At 30.9% G+C, this 21,723-nt stretch overlaps 1 protein-coding gene across 1 annotated transcript; it reads right to left on the minus strand.

Moving 5' to 3' along the window:
- Nucleotides 1-10,117: 10,117 nt before the first annotated feature.
- Nucleotides 10,118-17,743, minus strand: LOC107455337 (eukaryotic translation initiation factor 3 subunit a). Its single transcript, XM_016072861.4, has 2 exons — nucleotides 14,037-17,743; nucleotides 10,118-10,516 (listed from the first exon to the last, which is right to left on the minus strand). Exon 1 carries the CDS (start codon nucleotides 17,508-17,510, stop codon nucleotides 14,037-14,039), a length of 3,474 nt encoding a protein of 1,157 aa, XP_015928347.1. The 5' UTR covers nucleotides 17,511-17,743; the 3' UTR covers nucleotides 10,118-10,516.
- Between the last annotated feature and the right edge of the window lie 3,980 nt (nucleotides 17,744-21,723).

Consider the following 21,723-nt stretch of genomic DNA (forward strand, 5'->3'; position numbering starts at 1 on the left):
AACGTACTTTTCTTAGATTAAAATATAAATAATTATATCAAGCATGTGTGTCTGGTTTGAAGTTGTTAAAACTTTTCATTGAGAACTATCAACTGTGTTCTCCAAGTGCTCTTCATTTAACTCAATCCTAAGGTGAACAGTGTCCTTAGAAAACTAAAAAGCTGGAAGTAAAATTTCTAAAAGAGAGCTCCAAAACTCACCACTTTACCATTCCAAATTATTTTTTAAAAAAATCTGTTGGAGAATTTTTACGAAGAATTTCTGTTTTTCACCAAGATAACAGATTCCATTATTTCATTTCTCCTAACGAGTATATTCTAGGTTCTTTTAGGTGAAAACTTTCCACTTTACTTTCAACCATGCTATGCACAGTGGGAAAATCTAAAGATATTTGTGGATGGATATTTGTTTCTTTTGTCAGAATTCAAACCTAGTAAAATGAAAATTCTCGAATTTAATTGCTAATTGATCAGTTTGAAACACATCAAGCTAAGAATAATAAGAGGTAGAATTTTAAAATTCTTTCTACATTTACACAAATGTTAACACTGAGCCCTGATTCAAAAGAGCTCCCGAAAATTATTTTTCGCTAATTTCATGCTATATGGTCATGTTATATCTTTCTCTATGGAATGCCAGGCCTGGGTGGGCCCTGAGCTTCTCGAAGAGTCTTTTCCAAGTCCAGGCGTAGGCGTCTTTCCGTTAAACAACTTCCTACCAATTTTTGGTTTTCGAAATGTTCATATCTTTTTCGAGACAATCGATCCATCTCACTGAAGCAAGATCTGCCTCTTAGTTTAGTTCCAATAGGTTTGGCTAGAAATAGTTTCAGGTTGTTTCGATCTTCCAGCATTGTAACCAGATGCCCAACCTTTATTATTTTTCTAGATTTTTACGTATTTCACGTCATCAAGCTCTTTAAAGATTTTATATAACTCTAAAAATTTTTCACCTTCGCCATAAGCCGTCGACCTGATGTTTGCTAATACTTCTTATCCTTTTGTACTAAAACATTAATTTTTTGGAAACCTTTTGGGGTTGTAAAGTGGGATCAAATTAGTACTACGTATTTTTTAAGCAATTTCGCAACCAATTTTTTTTCTTCTTATCCTTACCACATTAACATTTGTGCATAATATTGTTCAGTAAATCGTGCTCATTTTTTCATTTATTTATTTTTATTGTAAAATGGTTTTGCAAATAACCAAAATTGTGAACAATAGGTATTTCAAGTAAAGAAAACTCCCAAGCAGCTCTTGAGAAGAAAAAAACACTATGACCACCAGTTTAGTTCAATTGGGCTTATGCCCTGAAAAAGGAGTCACTGGACCGCATTTTCAAAAACGAAAAGGACATTGATGAAGAATGCTGCACAAACGTGATCTTGATTTTTATTATTATAATTATTATTTTGACATGATTTGTGGACATTTGGCTTCAACAGTACAGTAAGCTGCAACATACTTTCTATTAAAAGAAAAAAAATCAACTTTTGAAATACAGTCGAACCTCGTTACAACGTGAACACGCTTAACATGAATTTCCTTTAACGTGAACATTCGAGTCCCCGTCAAATTGTATACAGACATTAGACATAATACTTTAATGTACTTTTAACATGAAATATCTCTTAAGATAAACTAGAATTTCATTACCGTTGGGACAATTTATTTCCCCTCTGACAGGTAAGAAAACTGATCATCCACAATCTATAAGAGTAGGTTTTTTGAATGCTTTGTTATTATGATTATAATTGCAACATTACAGCAGTCAAATGAAGGAGTTGTATTTATTGAATCTGTTGAGGGGGTGAGGCATTACAAGAAACAACACAAGTCCTCTAAATACAAATAGAGTTTCCTTTCACGTCATGGGATGTCCCATGGGTGTGAATGTAACGAAGCATATTTATTTGAGAAATGACCATCCATATTGAAGCTTAATTTAATACGGGTAGTCATTTCTCCAACACCTTCACAATTTGTTCTAAGAAATCGATATTGAATTTCTACAAGTGACCACGTGAGAAGCTAAAATTTTTCTTAAATTTTACTAGCGAATACTTTGGTTTACTTTCCATTAATGGAAGCTTACGAAGCAATTAAAACTGTTCATTATTTTGAAATACAAAATAAAAATTCAAATCAGTTTTGGATACAGCTGACAAGTTTGAATACTTTTGGAATGAATGTGCGAATAAGAAACCAAATCAGTGAGCTATTGTAGACTATTTTGTTAGTAAAATTCTCTGATTTGTGCAATAAATCTGTTTTTTTTTTCTTCCTCTATCATTTCGTTACTTTTCACTAATTCTTTTATTTGCTTCTACGGAAGAAAAAAAGAGCAGAAAGTAAATACACTTCTTTGAAATTCGTCAGAACAAATTGATTTTCCCTCCTTCATAACTTAACTTTTTAAAAAAAAAGAAATTGGTTGTATTTATTATGAGATGTACAGAAGCGATTAATTTAAAGCGCAAAACAAAAAACATTTATTGAAATGAACTTTATATTAATTTACATATATATAATAGAAATTTAACACAACTATATAGATAATAGAAAATGTGCGCGCATTGTACGATTTTCATCAAAAAATTTATGAACTGATGACGTGAATTACTTTTAACGTGAACAAATTTTCTGTCTCCCTTCGATTTGACGTTAACCAGGTTTGACTGTATCAGCTTTTTCGAATCGTGTGTGGTCTCAATCGATTAAGTGGGGGGAAAACATACAGGAAACAATACCTCATATTTCTTTATCGCAATATACAATGAGTAAATAAAAGCAAGCACAAATGTGTCACTTTTTATACACAAAACCCTTAAAGACTTTAACAATATCGATTCTTTCTTTCAATTCAGCTTGAAAAATTACATAACAAAAGAACACTTACATGATGCTCAGATAGCTCCTGGATAGCAATATAAAATTGTGAACATAAGCACATATCGAAAGAAATGCTTTTTATACATAATAATCCGTGCAATTTGTGAACTTTTTGTTCTCTTGTGTTGTGTATAGTCTCACTCAATTTAGTATGAAAAAATAGGTCACTTGTTTACATACCAATGTCAGATGCATGAACAGGTACTCACTAGAAATTCCATCGTCTCGGGATCAGTTTTAAATTCAGTGTGAAAAAATGCATCAGAAACAATGCTTCACTTACTTTTCTATATGTAATTCATTTATCCTTCTCAAATTACCCCCATTTCCTTCAAAAAAGGGAGAAGCGTACAGAAAAGAATATAATAATTTTCAGGTACCATTTAAATAACATAAAGCTTTTTATGGAAAGAAATCTTGGGCATTAATTTTTCTGAAGAAAAAGTTCAATTTTACTGGATTCCAAGTCCACATCAATAATATTTTCATTCTGAAATGTTTTTTTTTTTTTTTAAACATTTCAATATTTTACACGCACACACACACCTATATATCTATAGTATATGCGTGTATGTACGTAACCGTTATTACCGGCCAAATATGGCTCTCGCAACGAAAGGGTCAAATATTTATATCATAATTTTAATTCTGCATTTTGGGTAAGATCTCATTTTAATTGTTTTCATTTAAACTTGAAACCGATGATTTGCAGCCCATACAGTCTAAGAAATTCTCTTCCAATAAATTTGAAAACTTAGGTAGCTCTAAAGAGAAAATCAATAATAAAAAAATAAATAAAAGGTTAAAAATCCTTAAAAATGGGATTTTTTACTCCAATCTATGAAGTAAACCTGATTTTTCTCAACTTTAAAATTTTTTCGGTATATATTGTTGATTTATAAATATAATTTTTCTAGAACTCTAGGAATTTGCAATACCTTTTTGACGTTCGTCCCCCCCCCCTATTTAAAGTCTGAACATGAAAAAAGAAAAATGTTTATCTGGATAGACAGGTTTACAACCTTACGTAAAAAATTTCTATTTTATCCGAATTTCGGATGAGTGGTGCCCACATATTAAAAAAAAAATCCCCTAAAAAATAGTTTTTAAGGTTTTCTCTTAATAAATATAAAAGAAATATATGGGCCGGGATAGCCTGGTCGGTAGGGCGCTGGGCCCATGTCCGAATCCCGCCGGCCGAAGACTCACCGTGTAGTAAATGGTGACTGATGCACGTTAAATCTGTCGAGTCTCATAGTCCTCCATGTTCCCATAACAAATCAATACCTCTGGGGGTATTGAATTGGAGATTGATCGTTCTCTGATTCAGGTCAAAATTACGATCTGTGGATGAATGAATGGGTACACCCAATAAACGGGCGTGACGTATGAGTGTGGCAGAAGTCGAATTCTTGGTCATAGATGGCGCCACTGGAAAACAAGAACAATCGCACCCCTCTGCTTTAATGGCATAGGCCAACAACAACAAAAGAAATATATTACTTGTTGATATTTCGCTTACGTGCAATATTAGCGAGTCAAATATACCAAACATCACTGGGGGAACCCAAAAGAGTTATGACGCGTCTACTGGAATGCGTAAAACTATCGCGGAGAAAGAAATAGCGCACCAGCAGACTTAATTACGCAGAATTAAATTAGACTTGGGATTTAAAAAAAACTTACTGAAAAATATAAATTGGAGATTTATATTATTTCAAATAGGAATCCGCGTTCAATTCGAAGAACCCTGAATATTACTGTATCAGGTGTATATCTGAATATTACTCTATCAACTTGTAGGGAAAAAGAACTAACCGACTCTACAGACCGCAACAATGTAACTTCCGAGTTGAAACTCGATGAAAGGGACCATGCTTGCTTATGATCTCAATACAGAGTTTAGTTTTTAAAGTTTAAATTCGTTCGAAAGTTATTGCAATTTTATGAGTTTTTTTATCAATTTTTTTTTTTACTTTACGTTACATATTGTTTTGCAGCACAAAATTTGTAAGACTTAGAAACTCGAATAAAAAAAAAGAGGGTTCAAGGAAATAAAAAAGAAATTAAGATTCGACAGTAAGTTCAAGAACAGTTAAATTTGATAGAAAAAATAGCATGCTAAGTCGATTTGCAGCCAGCTGAAATCAAACTACGGACATTTGACTAGCTGAAAAAGCTATTTTATTTATTTGTATACGTAAAGCCAATTTTGTTTCGAAATTCTAATTGCAAGTCTAAGTGCTTTTTCGTGATTTTATTTCAGCCTTTTTGTTTTAAATACTGACTATTAATCCATTGTTAAAGAAAATTTACTTTTCCTGCACGAAATCTTTATTTTAGTAGCTCATTCTAGAGTAGCTGTCAATTAAAAGTAGCAAAAAAAAAAAAAAAAAAAAAAAAAAAAAAAAAAAAAAAAAAAAAAAAACATAGATAGATAGGGAGATTTATGTTGCCAAATATATATTCAAAACTCAGCCCCGTCCCGCCCCCTAGCGGGGGCATCCGAGGTGAATATTTATTGATCTGCCAAATATATATATATATTTTAATAGCGGGCACTTGGGGGTTGTTCCATTGACCACAGGAATGCCAGAACTGCTACTCGCTTCTCGTTACCCAGTGGGCACCTGTGCCCACGTCACACAACCACAACCCGTTTATAGGGCGGCCTCATTCACACAAAAAGGAGAAAGGACATAGAACACACACACAGAGAGAGAGAGAGAGAGAGAAAGAAACATCCATGCCCTGAGCAGGATTCGAACCCGCGACCAGCGGTTCCGCAGTCAGGCACGCTAAATGTTGTCAAATATAAATCTTAACATTTATATTGAAATTTTAAAAAACATAAAACTTAATAAAAAGTGTTTAAAACTGTTCTCTATTTGAATTGTTATAAGTCTTGCCAACGGGTATAATTATTTCTCACTTGTTTCTATTATTGAGTCACACAATGTGTATTCTTCAGGTAAAACTTTTTTTTTTTTTCCTTTCAAATTCAGATGCTTATTTTTCGAATCAATGTAATCGTTCATTTCGTTATGATTAACATTTGAACAAAATGTTCTTACATAAACTTACAATTATGTATACTTGGAAAACAAAATATCCCATATTTCTGTGGAAAATAATGAATTTTAAGAAAAAAGAAAACAATGATGAATGAGAAGCAATTTTGAGCAGTGCCTTTTAGTATTTTTAATAAACCTTCCAAGGAAAAAAAAAAGATGAAAATAAAGGAAAATTGTCCAGATCAATCTCTTTTAAACATTAAATAGAGTCCTGATGGCTCAGGGGGTAGAGCGTTCGCCTTCCAATGAGGTGAAACGGGTTCGAATCCAGAGATGGCTGGTCGATACGAATCTGCATCCGGCTAGCACCGACCACAGTGCTGGCGTGAAATATTCCCAGTGGTAAACTGCTCGCGGATTAGAGTCCCTTCTCTTCGCCGTCAAATTAACAGTGGAAGGTTCTCGTCGTTTTCCTTTGCCGTGAGGCGAAACGTGGTAGATTTTATTCCATGTAACCCAAATGCGGGTTAGTTCCACCACAGAAGTCCTCCACGAAGGAAAATGTCTCCCAAGACTTGATCCATAAGTTCCCTTGTCTTCTGGATTGGGTTCAAAATTACAAGGCTACAGAGTTGAACATTAGAAGTCGTAAATCCAAAAATTGGGTCGGCTGCTCAATGACGGCTATAAAATATAACATAAAAACACTAAATGATAAAATTAAGTTTCACTTACTTATGTTTCTCGCTGTCAGGAATTCACACGGCATTAGGTGACACTAATTATCATCAGGACTACGACGTAGCACTCTCTTTTCAATAGGCGGCATAATATATATGTATAGATTAATTTAAAGGACCAGTCATAATATTTAAAAAATGAACTCTTCCCAAATTAATAATCTTTCCTTTGCAAAATTAAAAAAAAAAGAGTGTCTATGATGTCCTTAATTAATATTTTTAAAACTAAAACTTATTGAAAGACAGTAATTTTTTTCTCGTCTTTTTTCCAATTAAAACTGATCCTTATTTTCACATATTTAATTTTATAAATGGCGTTGAACAGTTGACCCAATTCTGAGTTTACGACTATCAATTGATAGCCTTGTAATTTTGAACCTAACCCGAAAGACAAGGGAACACCTGGATCAAGCATTGGACCAAACTTGTTTTCCTGGAGGACTTTTTGATGGAAGTAACCAGGCAAGGAGAGGAAAATCATCCACGGTTAACCCTACACCAAGGGAATTTCAATCTATGATCCGTCTACCACAGGGTATATTTTACATTATAACTGTGGTCAGTGCTAGCAGTGTAGTAGAATTCCTGCACACAGCTGGGATTCAAACTTGGATACCTCATTGGGAGACGAACGCTCTATCCCCTGAGCAATCCAGGGGAGGCTCAAAAGGAGAAGCCATTGAGGCTCTATTTTCATAAAAACAAGGCCCTCTCAAAAAGAATGTTTTCTACGGTAATTTTAGATTTAAAAAAATATGAGTAGCATTATTACAAAAAGCCTATTTAGACCACAGGTTTTTGTACATTTTCACAAAAACACGACCCCGTTTTCAAAATTAAAGGACTTTCCACAATTTGACAGGTAGTTTGGAATAACTTCTTGTTTCTGTGTTTAAGGAATGACAGTTGTTAAGTAGACCTACAAGGATATTTAAAAACGAAACAGTCAAACATTTCTATAAAGTTGGGTGATATCTTTAAAAATCGCAAGACCTTTTCCAGTCCTTCAAGTACAAAATACATAAAAAAACGAAATAATGAAAAGCAAACGTTTTGTTCATGAATATATTAAATAAACTTGGAATTTGTTAAATAAAACCACGATTCCTTCCTAAATGTTTGATGTTTTCCACACTCCATTAATTTCAAACAAATTTTCTTCTAAAGAATTATAAAAACTTATGTATACTGACATTTTCTCCTTATCCTATCTGTTAAGCCTATCAAACGATGTAGATGAAAATGCTCTAGCTATTATTATAAAGACTGATGTTCAATAGCAGTATTGAAAATAGTGTAATTGACTTTCGGTTTTGGAACAATATTCAAAATAAAATAATCTATAAAACTGGGAACAATTCTGGGATTTAAAATTAAACGCATGATTTATTATAACATATTTTTGTTTTTTAACCCTGGCTATTACATACTTGCCAACTCTTCCGAATTTCCCGGAAAATTTCATTTTTACACTTAATGTGGTGGCAAATTTTGTAGAATCACATTTTATTCTTCATAAAATAAACATGGTTTAAAATTATTTTCACTACTATTACATTTGAATAATTTAAACGTATGCATAAATAGCCTTGCTAGGTCTGATAATGTTTTTAATTGTTAGCTAATCCTTTACAAAACACCAACATACAATCATAATTTCATTGGCTTTACCCTACTACTAGAAAAATACCTCTTTGAAAAGCGTAACAGTAGGCAGGTATGCTATTATGTGAGCATCAATTTATAAATTTTTTTCTAATGTTGAAATATTACTTCATGGGGTGGGAAGTAACAAATTTTATACTTACCTTATACAATAATATTTATTTTAAAATTATTTTGAAAAAATGGAATGCAAGTAGCATTGTCAACACCTGATCTCACTTGTTATCGAGAATGTAAATTTTTAGTTGATTAGCTCTTATAAAACAAAGTTAAGAAAAAGTTGGAAATTACAAACAGGGTATCTACTACATTTTAGATTTCCAAATTCATGACTAATTCGAAGAATTTTTCATGACTTAACGAAGTTATTTTCTTCGCCAAAAACACAACAATAAATTTAAAAAAGCATTACAATCACATTCACTGAAATGATAGGTATAACCAAAACTGTTATACCTTGCATCTTCATATTTATTGATTTTAAATTTAAAAAACAGAGTAAAGAAAGAGTTTAAGCAATAAAAAGCTAAAAAAAAATACAAAAGCAAATAATTTTTTCTTTCTCCAGAATTACATTAAGATATTTTTCTTGTTCATCGGAAAGGAAAGAAAGAGGATTTTTCTGCTTTCATTTCGGAATAAAAAAATTCGCCAATGACTGGCTTGTTTCAGCTAAAATTTTAAATTGATAAAATTAAAAAAAAAATAATAATTACAAAAATTCTGAAATCACAGAAGTTTAAAAGATAATTCGCTCTAGAAATTGTGTTTTTTCTTTCGTTTTTTGAAAGAACACGAAAAAAACATATTTTAATCAAATATGACTGTGAGTGGGGATTTTTTTACAAATTCAGAACACCATGAAATTAGGGGTTAAATTCCATTTTAAAAATTAGATTTTTCAGCCACCTAAATCCTCCATGACTTTTCATAATTTTTTTTAAAAAAAAATAGCTAAAATCATGACAAATTTTGTTCAATACTGAAATTTATGACTTTCCAGGTGTGCGGATACCCTGCATAAAGTGGAAATCTGCAGATTCGAGGAAAAATTTCATGCCTGAGTCCCTGAATCTCATCACAGTATCAATGACAACAACATATATAATATTAAAAAGAATCTCTAACCAATTTATACTAAATTACAAATCTTAGAACTTTTTAAAGATATGTTATCAGTATTCATACACAGGAGCTACTCAAATATCATGTAAGAATAATTCTAATGATTTTGGAACCTTTCACAGAGAATATTCGAACAACCCCAGATATATAGCCAAACACCGGGTAGCAGGGGAGGCAAATTTTTGACAATCATCAAAACACCAAAATCTTAGCGTGGAAAATAAATACAATGAAGCAGTTATATACACAAAAAAACACTTATGAAATTACAAGTGATCTAATTATGATGTTCTTTATTAATTTTGATATTAAAACCCTTTTCAGTTTCAAAAATCCAAACTTTCGTTCTACACAACTATAATTAGTAATAAATATTGGATAATTATAAATAGAAATATGTAAAATTGCAATTTATCCAATTTAAACTACAAGAAAAATATAGAAATTTAAAACAATTTTGATCATTAAGCAAGTGTTGCGCACAATTTAGTCGCGTAGCCTTACGTCTAATAAAATATTCAGTTGGCAGTTTACGACAGTCTCCAAGTTTTTGATGTGTCATTTCAAAAACTAATTTTAAACATCAAAAACTCATCCCCGCAATAGCAAAAAAAGTGAAAAGTTACACATCTATTTTTTGAAGCAAACCTATTATTTCTCTTTAAAAAAAAACTAAATAACAAATTTTTTCATATCATTTTATTATTATAATTCATTTGACAACCCAAAAATTATAAATTTGCTCAGCAATATGCATACAATTCAATGAAGCTAGTTAAAAAATAATTTGGAAGTCAACAAATTTACAAAGCCAGCGTAACTACAAAAGGTAAATAACATATTTAGTTGAAAGGGAAATAAACTTTAGTACAGAATTCTATAATTTTAGCTTTTCAAATATAAAAGAAAACAGTCTATATGATAAATCAAGTAATTCGATGAAATTAACAATACAACAATATTATTTCTGAAAAATCAATTCTTATCTAATTTGAAGTAGATATTCTATAAATTCTGGAAAATCAATATTTTTTTTCTGATCTTAGAGCTTGGTGAATTGATCTATGAAGGTTCAAGAATCCTAGGGAAGAAAGAAAGAAAAAATTAACTTATAAACATGTACTAAACAAAAAAGTGAACTATTTGCCAGTTTTTTATTTTTTAAAAAAATCTTTTAAACATCTCATTAACACAATGGAACATTGGCCCACTATTCTAATTTTTGGCTAGAATTCTTCCAAATGTTTAAAGTAGTAGCAAAATGTATGCTTAAATATTTGATTTAAAATGATTTTGACTACCATGACATTTAAAAACTTGAAGATAGACCAACGAATATTATTTCTTATTACAATAATGATGCTTAGACAGAATTTTACAAGCGTTTGCTTTCTCGGGTATTATTTTCTGATTACAAAACTTAGTAGGTATAGTCTGTCTAAGCACTCTAAGTTAAGAACTCCTCCTGCCAGAAAGTCTGAGGCCATCTAGTGCTATGGAAACAAGAATGGCACAAAAATGGAGGGTAGCTTCACTCTAGGACAGGGTTTCTTAAACTATGGTTCATGAACCCCTAAGGGGTCCATGAGTTATATTTTGGGGGTCCGCTGACTACTCCTAATTTTTAAAATGTTTGGAAGCCTACCAGTAAAAATATAACATCGAAATCGATTGAATGTTGAACATGATATAAACGTTGCTTTGTCGAAAACCATCCCCCCTATTCAATTTATTAAGGAAAAGCAGCAGCAACCTTCACATTAAAAATTTTAATTTTGAAAATTTTGTATACTATTAAAATAATAAAATTAAATGTTTTCTAATAATTGATGTTTTCTGCAATTACTTTTTTCTCAGGNGGGAGGTGGTCCGTGACTTCTTAAAAAATTTTAAAAGGGGTCCATTATATCAAAAAGGTTAAGAAACACTGCTCTAGGACTAACATAATAAATTAAAGAAAGAGATTCCCCTTCTCCTCCCGACCCGAAACCACTCCAAAACAGTGCCATGCACCTCTACTTGAAATAGTCATACCTCGTTACCATGGTCACCGCCACAGGTTCAGACGAATGTCTGGAGGAGTTCTTATTTTAGACAAATTATAGGTACTTTAAGTCGCACTAGAGCTTCACAATGGGCTGTTAGCGCCGGTCAGGGAAACATCACTGAGGATGATCTGAAGTCATGCCATATCACAATTTTGATTCTCTGCAGAGGGGATACCCGACAACCTATGTGTAGTTGAGCACTTTTCAGTAGAACAGTTTAATGAAGACCGATACTATGTACTCCTGGTCCTCAAGGTGGCCAACTACCAGCGCACTGACCACAGCCAGTGATGCTTGACTTCGGTGATCTGCTGATCAGCCCACTGTGGGACTGATTGAAGATGTGCATTTTGACAGGTGCATTTTGATATTCAGAAATTTTTTCAGCAATTGAAACTTCAAGGCTTACTCTAGGTTTGCAAGGTTCCTACGCAGGCTGATTAAAGTGGTCGCCCACCAGCTTACTGACTGAAGCTTACTTTGGTGTTCCATTTGGAACCGTGTCTTGACGTTCAGTCCACTGCGGGACCACAAAACTTAGCAACTAACTTTTTCAATATATGATTCTACTTCTTATTATTTATGATAAATAGGTTCTGTTGGAGGAAGGGGGTGGAGGAGTCAAAATAGATTTATTTTTCCTTGCAGCAAAATTGAATTGATTAATTGTATTTTAATAATATAATTTAAAAGTAATGTTAATGAATGTATCCATTTAATGCTTGCATTAATGTTCGCATGCTGCAATATTAATTTACTTACTGCTTTAGTTTTTATTTATAGTTTGTTTTATAATATTGCGGAATTACAATCTAAAAGATTTATTTCATGAATATTTTTAAAATATTTTAATCTTTTAATTAAACAGGGTTGCCACTCAAATCTGAGAAAAAAAATTCCCCGTGTTTTCCCTGTACATATTATAGACAATATCAATAGGAAACAACAATTGTTGTGCTCATGTGTAAGCTATATTAAGCTAACTATATTTATTAGTTTTAATTGCTGGAAAAACGACTGAACATACTTAAAAAGAGTAAATGAAATAGTTTAGTATAGTTGAAATATCATGGCTAAATAATATATAGATTATGCTTTGAGGAAGACAAATATTTTGAGGCAGAATAATTTAACAATTTATTTTTAGAAATATATATATACAAGTGATGTAACGAATAGTGATGTGGCCGAATACTGAATATTCGGTGGTCGAATGCTTACTTTTTAAAAATTTCTCTTTTGACTATAATTTAGTAATTAAAGTAATTTTCAAATTAAAAATGAAATAAATATTAACAAAATTGCTTTTTTAATCTTTGTATATTTTAAAAAAATTTAACAACTTGATTTTTTTTTGTAATAATTTAAATATCTTGATGCCAATAACAAGGCAATATGGCTTTTATAAATCTAAATAATTAATAATAGCATATTTTAGTTATAGTTATACTTGTAATTTATATGCTATTTTATTTAAAATAAGAACTCATTACTACTGTTAAATGTATTCTTAACTTTCTTTTTTGTCAGAAAAATTATTAAAACCCAGAAAATTAAGCTTGTTAAGCAGCTTGTTTCTGTAAGTATCAAGACATCCATTAAATGGATAATTAATGTTTTACATTTATAATAAATAATTATATAATCATATATTTCTAGTGCATATTATTGATAAATAGATATTATTAAGGGAATCACAAATACATTTTAATTGCCGATTCAGATAGTATTCACACTTCTATTTAACAAACTATATACATTTGTATTTAATGTAAAAGATTCCAATGCTTGTTTAAATACATATGATGATAAATTTGCAACTAGAAAACGTTTTTATTTATGTAACATTATTAAATACACTTATGTATTATACAACTTAAATTGAGTAAATGTTAGATGTTCTAATAATTAATGCAGTGAAATGTAACTCTGCAATATTCATGATTAAATATATTTAAAAGCACATTTAAAAAAATATCTTTCTTTATTATTATGAATTTATTCAGTCAAATATCTAATAATATTCATATTCAGTCGAATAACTTCATTATTCGGCTAGGCCGAATATTTGGCAAAAGGGTCGAATATTCGCTACATCCCTAATATATACATATAAATAAAAATCTGAAATTATCTTTCAACAGCTTTTTTTTAAAGTTATAATATTATGATTTTCTTCTAAAACTTCTCAAAAGTGTAAGTATTTCAAATTTCAGAAATATTTGTAATATTTAAAAAAAAAAAAATCTTGTCTAGAAGAATATATGCATTAAAATTAGTAGCATATTTATTACAACCCAGTTCTTTGCGAAAAATCCACACTTTACTACTCTTTACTAATACATATACATAAAAAAAATTTGTTAAATTTAACTTCGTTCTTCAGATGAATTTAAGAAAAATAAATCCAAAAAAGCTTACTTATAATTCAACTGATCTTTTAAAAAGAATAAAATTAGCTGATTTAAATTACAGAAACCTGCTCACACAGAAAAGCTATCAAAAGCAATGGATGTGTAAAATAGCTGTATGGAGCATATGAGTTCAACTTACCTATCGTCTAACTGGTACAAAACCATCATCATCAGGTTCTCTAGGTTTATCTCTACTACGATTAAAGTCTCCTCTAGGTGCAGGCTTTCTATCAGAACGATCTTCATTTTCCCTTCCACCTCCACCAGATCTCCAAGATCCTCCAGCAGAGGTTCCACCTCCACCAGATCTCCAACTGCCGCCTTCAGGAGCTTTATCTGATCCACCTTCATTTCTGGAACCAAAACCATCACCACGAGAGCTGTAACCACCCGGACCATCATTTCTAGATCTGTATCCACCAGAGCCTTCATTTCGGGAACCGAAGCCATCTCGTTTCTCTCCTCTACGGTCAGATGTATCATCTCGTCGGTAAGAATCTCGGTCACGTGAAAAGTTTGATCCCCCTAATCCTCTATCTCTGCCATCAGAACGATCTTTATCTCTTTGACTCTCCGGATATCTCTTGACTTCTCTATCGCCTTCCCTACGGGCAGCAGGTGCTGCAGATCTCCAATTGGTTGTCTCCTCTCTATCCCTACGATCTCTGCTGCTATCTGATCTAAGATCATCTCTGAAAGCAGGTCTTTGATAAGTAGCAGGTTTCTCATCCCTTCTCCAGGTGTCCTCTTTAGGTTTTTTCCAATCTCTATCCTCTGTCGTAGAAGCGGCTCCCTCAGCTCTGCTTCGCCAATCACGAGCTTCATTATCTGCACCACTTTTTTCTCTACTACTTCTATCATCTCTTAAAGGTCTATCTTCTCTACTACTTCTGTCATCTCGATTTGTTCTATCATCACGTGGACCCCAACTTTCTTTTTTAAGTTGTTCACGTTCTCGCCAATTGGAAGCTGGTCTTGTGGTTTCTAGAGGTTTCTCTTTATTTCGGAGGGCTGTACGTTCTTCTTCTTGCTTCTTTTCTAGCTCTAATTTTTCGCGTTTTAACCTTTCCTCAATTTCTTTTTCCTTTGCCCTTTTCTTCGCTTCCATCTCTTCCAATTTTGCTAGTGCTTCTTCTCTTTCACGTTTCATTGCTTCTGCAATCATCTGCTGCTTCTTTTCCTCTTGAAGTTTGATTCTTTCAAGTCTTCGTTCTTCTTTTCGTTTCTGTTTACGTTCTTCTAAACGCTTTTTCCTTTCTTCAGTTAATACTTTTTCAAATTCAGCAAGTTTCTCTTGGTAAACAGATGCACGTGCTTTCTTCAAACGATCAAGGAATTTATCTCTATCATCTTTCAATCGCATGAGTCGATCCCGATATTGTACAGCAAGAGCTCTTTCTTCGATAATGGTAGTAATTCTTTCTTTTTCATGTTGCTCCCAGAAATCTTTATCTTTCGCTTTATGTTCATCATATTCAGCAAGTAGCAAAGGTACTTCCTCGATCCTTTTAGCTCTTTCCAAATGATCGACTTTACGTTCTTGTTTTCTTAATTTAGCCTGAAGTTCCTTACGTTCTCTGTCTAACTGCTCGACATGCTTATGCAACAAATCATCTGGATCTAACTTTTCTAATTCCTCTTCATCCATTCCATCAAATATCTTAGAACCAATTTCAGTCTTTTTCAGTTGCTCAATTTTCTCCATTACCACTTTTCTTTTCATTTCTGATTGTTCACGCAATAACCTCTGTTTGGTTCTTTCTTCAGTTTCTCTAGCCATTCTTTCTTTCTCAGCTTCTCGCAACTTTTGATGTTTGTCTTCAAGAAGCTTGCGCTCTTCAACTTCTTTCTGATAATTAAGATTCTCAAGCATTTCTTTTCTTTCCTCAATAATTTGCTGTCGATTAAGAATTCTCATGTGATCTTTAGAAGATGTGTGCATGTAAGCTTTCACAATTTCTTTAGACAACTCTTTTCTTTCAAGTTTCTTCTTATCAGGAAGAAGGTAGTTGACAGCTTTGTTCAAAACAGAATGTATGTAGACAAGTTGATTACGCATTTGTTCACTTGGCATGCTTTGCAACTGGGGGCCTTCTATGATTTCTTCTCTTTGAGAAACATTCAATTCTGAGCCAAAGTGGAAACACTCTTTCCTATGATCAATTCTAACTTGCAAATCATTTCTTCGAGCAATTTCAACTACCAAATATTCCAAATCAAACGGTTTCACAAATGGAGCTAACTCCAACAAACGAGAAAATTTGATAGTTTGATACACTTGAGATACTTCTTTGACCAATCTGACAACGGTTATTTCTTGGATAGAAGGGATATATTGTCGGAGCTCAGGAAATTCTTCCCATTTAATCAATAGTTCAAAAGATTGTTGAACCCTTGAACATAGTTTAAGAGGATGGAACTCTGTTTCCAACCATCTGTATAAATCTTGCAGTTGAGATGGTGCACTTTGGATTATTCCAAAACGAACAAGATCCTTGATCAATAGGGCTCTAGTAGGAGGGTTTGGCAATCCCAAAAGAGTAGACAATAAACGATGATTTTTGTCAATTACATTTTCATCAGTTTCGACAAGACGATCTATATCCGAACGAATTGGAGGCATAGGAACAGCAAGAGTAGCTAAAACAACTCTTGATGCCATTTTCAAGATTTCATCAGCTGTTATATTTTTCTTTTGCTCTCTAGAAAGATAGAATAATCGGAACAAAGCTGCTGCGTGGAATAAGTAGTTGTTACTTTTCCAAAACACCAAGGCAAGCTTCTGATAATAGTTAGCCATTAGACGTGGATTGGGGGCTTTCTTAGACAAGCTCATTAATCCATGAATATCCTCAATAGCTTTGTATGCTTCCTGCCACAGCTCCATCTGAATGGCACTATCAAGCTGAACAAGTCTAGTTTCTAAATGCATAGCCTGGCTTTCAGGATTGTTTAGATTTACTGATGTTTGTTGGTTTTGGTGCTTGTGTATATGCCCTAAATGAGCCCTCAAATTGTCACATAACTTCCTGAATTCGGTTTTTCGATTATATTTCAGACAAAATCGAAATGCTTGTTGTGCAATATCATGATACAAGCGCTCAACTCTTGAGTTATTTCTTAACAATTCCAGACAATGTCGATAAGATTCCCATAAAAATTTCACCCAAGGGGTAAGAACAACACGATCTGTTCTGTCTTGAGTATCCTCAGAGCTGACAGCACTTAAAAGCAAATTTTCTGGAGTCTGGACTTGGTCTAAATCATCAATATCTACTACTACTTGCTGAGATTCTTCTCTAGCAGACTCTGTTTTCTCTTCAGCAAGAGCAAGATACCCTCTTACAACATCTTCTAAAGACTTAATATTAACCTGTTGACAAATATTACGATACTGAAACAAACCTTCTTTTGCAACATGACTTTTCTTCAATTCAACACAAAGTCCAAGATACTTGCTCATAATAGGTTCATGGATCTTTTGCCATGTTCGGTGTTTACGACTTTTAATGACATCGCAAAGAGCATCAAGTGCTCTTTGCTTCTTACCAACGTCGATAAATTCATTTGCTCGCTTAAGAGCATTTTCTGGCCTCTGGAAATATTGCGGCATGATTAATCAGATTACAAGACTGAGTGCGAAAATAGACACTAAAATAACATAATACTACGAAACCAGTGTTCCGGTTGATGAGATTATATTAAATGGTCTAATCTAATGAAATTTCAAAATCAAGTACGAAAAATTTGACACAAAAACAAATATTAAATGTAAATATAGTCACAATACTACTAATGTAAACGTAAATTCGCTACAATTTACCACGCAGAGGAGAATTTGTTGCCAAGAATGATTTTAGAAATTCCAACTTCAAAATTCATTTTGTCATTCGAAATCAATAAATTTTATAGATGGCGCTTAACAAAATTCCTTATCTAGAATATTTTTTTCATCACGAAATATATGTGAAGTCAATTTTATTTAGAAAATTGGATATAAAGGATTCTACTGATCTTATTGAATCCCCTATTAAATCTTTTAGCTGATTGATTCAAGCTAAGTGATCAAAAAGTTTCTGCTTAAATTTTACACGGTTGGGAACCTGTATTTAGAAGATGGTCCCTCATTAGCAGTGGATGGAGAGCGATGAATAAAAAACACAATTATTTTGAATTAAAAAATAAAACAGGGAAATACTCGGAAATTTTCAATTAATTTTTTAAGGAGCTAATTTTTGTCTCAATTTATTGAGTGCAGACGATAATTTACGTTACGAAATCAGACACTAAAACGTACTTTCTCTGATATTTTATATAATAATAGTATATTTATATAATAATAGTTATTGATATTTATATAATAATATATTGATATTTTATATAATAATAGTAAAAGAAAATCTAAATTGTAAGGTATAAAAATTTTTTACATCATTTTGTATGTCATCAGTATGTAATTTTACATATGGCAAAATATAAAATTTGTGTAAATGCGTCAAATAGTTCCTGAGAAATTGAATTTTAAAAAAATCGTATATTTAAAATTCGATTTCTTACGAACTATACAACCAATTTCACTCAAATTTCATATTTTTCGATGCAAATTTACATATCTCAAGAACGCTTGAAGACAGCTGGAACATTTTTTCATATAATTATAAAATTAATTTATCCAAAGGTAATTCAAAACAAAAAATAAATTTCAGTAAATATTTATTACTTTTTATTAATTTATTTAATAATTAATAAATATAAAAATTTTTTACGTCATTTTAAAGTTTCATTTTAAAATCCGCCGTCTAGCGAGGACGATATTTTCAAGCTTCTATTTCTTTAATTTTCATTTAGTTCTACCAGAATCCTTGGAAGAGTAGAGTAGGACGCTTTTTTCTTTTCAGCAATAAATAAGGAGTAAAATTTCTCTAAGGAAAAGGTCTTTGAAGGAATTTAAAAAACGATCCAACAATGGTAAATCATTCGGAAACAGAAAGTGCAATTTGAAGAACAATTTCTCAATATTTTTTTCAATCTAACAAACTTGTAACCGATAGATAACTTCCGATTTCGTGATCGCATACTGCTAAAGATGAGCGAATTAAGGTAAAATAATTTCTTTTTTTTGTCCTTAATTCCTTATAAATTAAAGGGATGTTATTTTAGTCCACATTAAGCCCGCATTGAAGTATACTTCATTCCAGTGAAAAAATGTGATTTCAGAACTCGCAATAGTTATGGAATAGAATATTCTTCTTTTTTTATAGAATAGCATATATTTTTGTAACTATATAATTCGGAAAAAACAATGAAGAATCATCCGAACCTAATTACTTCAAATAGTATCATTTGTGTTGATTGTTAATAAATTTTATCATTTTCTTAATAAGTATTTTTTTAACTTTAAATGATTAATTTCAACTAGAATTCAGCTATTCTGATTTTTATTCACATATAGAAACTCATATCGAGATCTTCTTACAATTACAAAATTTTATTTTGTGAGTTGTCATCTTAAAGTAAGAAAAGGATAATCTATGTTTATATTATTTGAGAATAAAATTTTCAAACGAAAAACATTTCATTTTGTAATTCTTCAGATTTATAAAGCAAGTAAATGTTATGATTTTTAAAATAAAAAAATTATTTGCAAATAAATTTTTTTCTAATTTGATGATAGTTTGCTACAGATTTGTTTTCTACATCTGATTAAAAACTTTAAGAACAATATGAAAATTCTTCATTTCAATATGAGGAATTTTCAGGATCGTTTTCTTTATCGTAAGCATTCTTTATTTTTCTTTTTTTAGTTTATAAATAATGATTTTTTATTGAAACTTTCAATTTTTTTGAAAATAAATTTTTATTTAAAATAAATTTAGAAAAAAAGAAGATCTCTAAGTTTTTCTAAGAAAAAATTTAAGGTCAGAATGAATTTAAAGCGTTACAAAAATGAAATAAATGTTTATTCTTTGAAATTTTTGATTATTGAAATATGTCTGACAAAAGTGGTATAGTAATTTATTTTATTAAAATTTTTTTAATGTTAGGTGTTTCAAAAATTACTTTTAACAATAATGAAAAAAAAAAAGTTTATTTGTTTTTATAGGACGCTGCGTAACGCATGATACTCGTCACCTCTCACACACAATTGTATCATAAACAAAATAGTGGGTTACGAAAAACTGTGGTTCACAGAAAAATAACAATAATAATAAAAAAAAAATCATAAAAGAAATCGATGATAGTGATAATTTCAATTATTTATGTCAGAAACAATTATTGCTACAATATTAGCGACTTGAGACTTCGTTACATTTAAAACGCAACATAGGACTCAATAAGCATAAAAAAAAATACTACAATTCAGAATTCCATCAGATCTGAATAATATTAAAAAATATTAATTAAAATTAATTTATAGATTCGGGCATTTTTTTCTCTCGCAAATTTGATATAATGCAAATATTAAGTATTAAGACACAAAAATATTTTTGTAAAATTTAATAATAATTTTAATTAAATCTTTCAAAGTTAGTTTCAACTAACTCTAAGCTGGAATTTAGTTTTTAAATCTTATGACTATGAGGAGCATTGAATAAGAAATATCAATATACTTTTTTGCCTTGACCTGAGACATTGGATTGACATGATTTGGTGTTTTCTCAGAAGTGTTTTTATTTTTAATGTATTAGCAAAAAAATAAATAAATAATTGAATAGATATATGAAATAATTTTTTACTGATTTGATATAATTAACGACATCTTTAATTCTAAGCATGATTGCAGCAAAGTATAAATTTTTTATTGAGCTTAAAATTATTGTTTTTTTTTTTAAAAATTAGACTCCAAATTTCTTATTGAAATACGTACAATGGAAAATAGTATTAGTTTTCTGCTTGCAAACAACTTTTTTGCGAGTTTAAGTGTTGATAATAATGATTAAAATTGACATTACTGATGTAAGTTTCTCGATAGATCAACAATTTTTTTTTAACGATGCAATCATGATGGATTAAGCAAATGAATTAGGCTAAAAATAACATAAATACTTAAGAACAATTACGAGTAAGAGTTCTCTTAGAGCCCTACAATATAAATTGCATTTCACTTTTATAAATACTAAGGCGCAGGCTGGTATAATTAAACTCGAGAATCTCTTATGTCAAGGCACTGTAACTAGTTTTGTAACAGATGTTTATTAAAGTTTTTGAAACTATGTACAAAAACATCTAAAATTTATTTCGTATAACAAAATATTTATCATTTGTCTTCTAAGGATAAATTATTTTAAATGTATAATTTGCTTTCGTAGTTTCATTTCTTAAGATATTTTCCAATCAATTATTATTTAGGTAAAAATGTCGATTTTTCTGTGAAGATTTTTTTATTATTTACTTTGAATTCACCATTAATTTCTTTCGTATACTTTATCTAATATCTTATTCAGTAATGCTATGAAAATTTTCTTTTTTTGAGCAATACAATTATAAAATAAATCTTGTTTCTTGCACTTTTATCACTTCTGAAATTGCAAACTATAAAATTATTTTCAATAAAATCTTCATTCGAATTGAAAATGAATCTAATAATAATGTTAAAGTTAATTTGATCAGATTAACTATTGAAGTAGTTTCATTAAAATCTTCATCCTTATTTAAATTAAAAAAAAAAACAAAAAAACAATAAGGTTAAAGTAAAGCACTTTGAATGTATAAATTAATTTCTCAGGCCTATTCCTTCAGATTTATCTTAATTTATTATTTGCGTAAAAGTATCGATTCCTTTGTGAATAATTTCTTATATATATTTCAAATTCAAAATAAATTAT

The sequence above is a fragment of the Parasteatoda tepidariorum genome, chromosome 6 (genome assembly GCF_043381705.1).
Source record: "Parasteatoda tepidariorum isolate YZ-2023 chromosome 6, CAS_Ptep_4.0, whole genome shotgun sequence".
NCBI classification, from domain to species: domain Eukaryota; kingdom Metazoa; phylum Arthropoda; class Arachnida; order Araneae; family Theridiidae; genus Parasteatoda; species Parasteatoda tepidariorum.

Excerpts from the sequence above, each read along its gene's own strand:
- LOC107455337 (XM_016072861.4), bottom strand. The coding sequence starts at position 17,510 with ATGCCGCAATATTTCCAGAGGCCAGAAAATGCTCTTAAGCGAGCAAAT.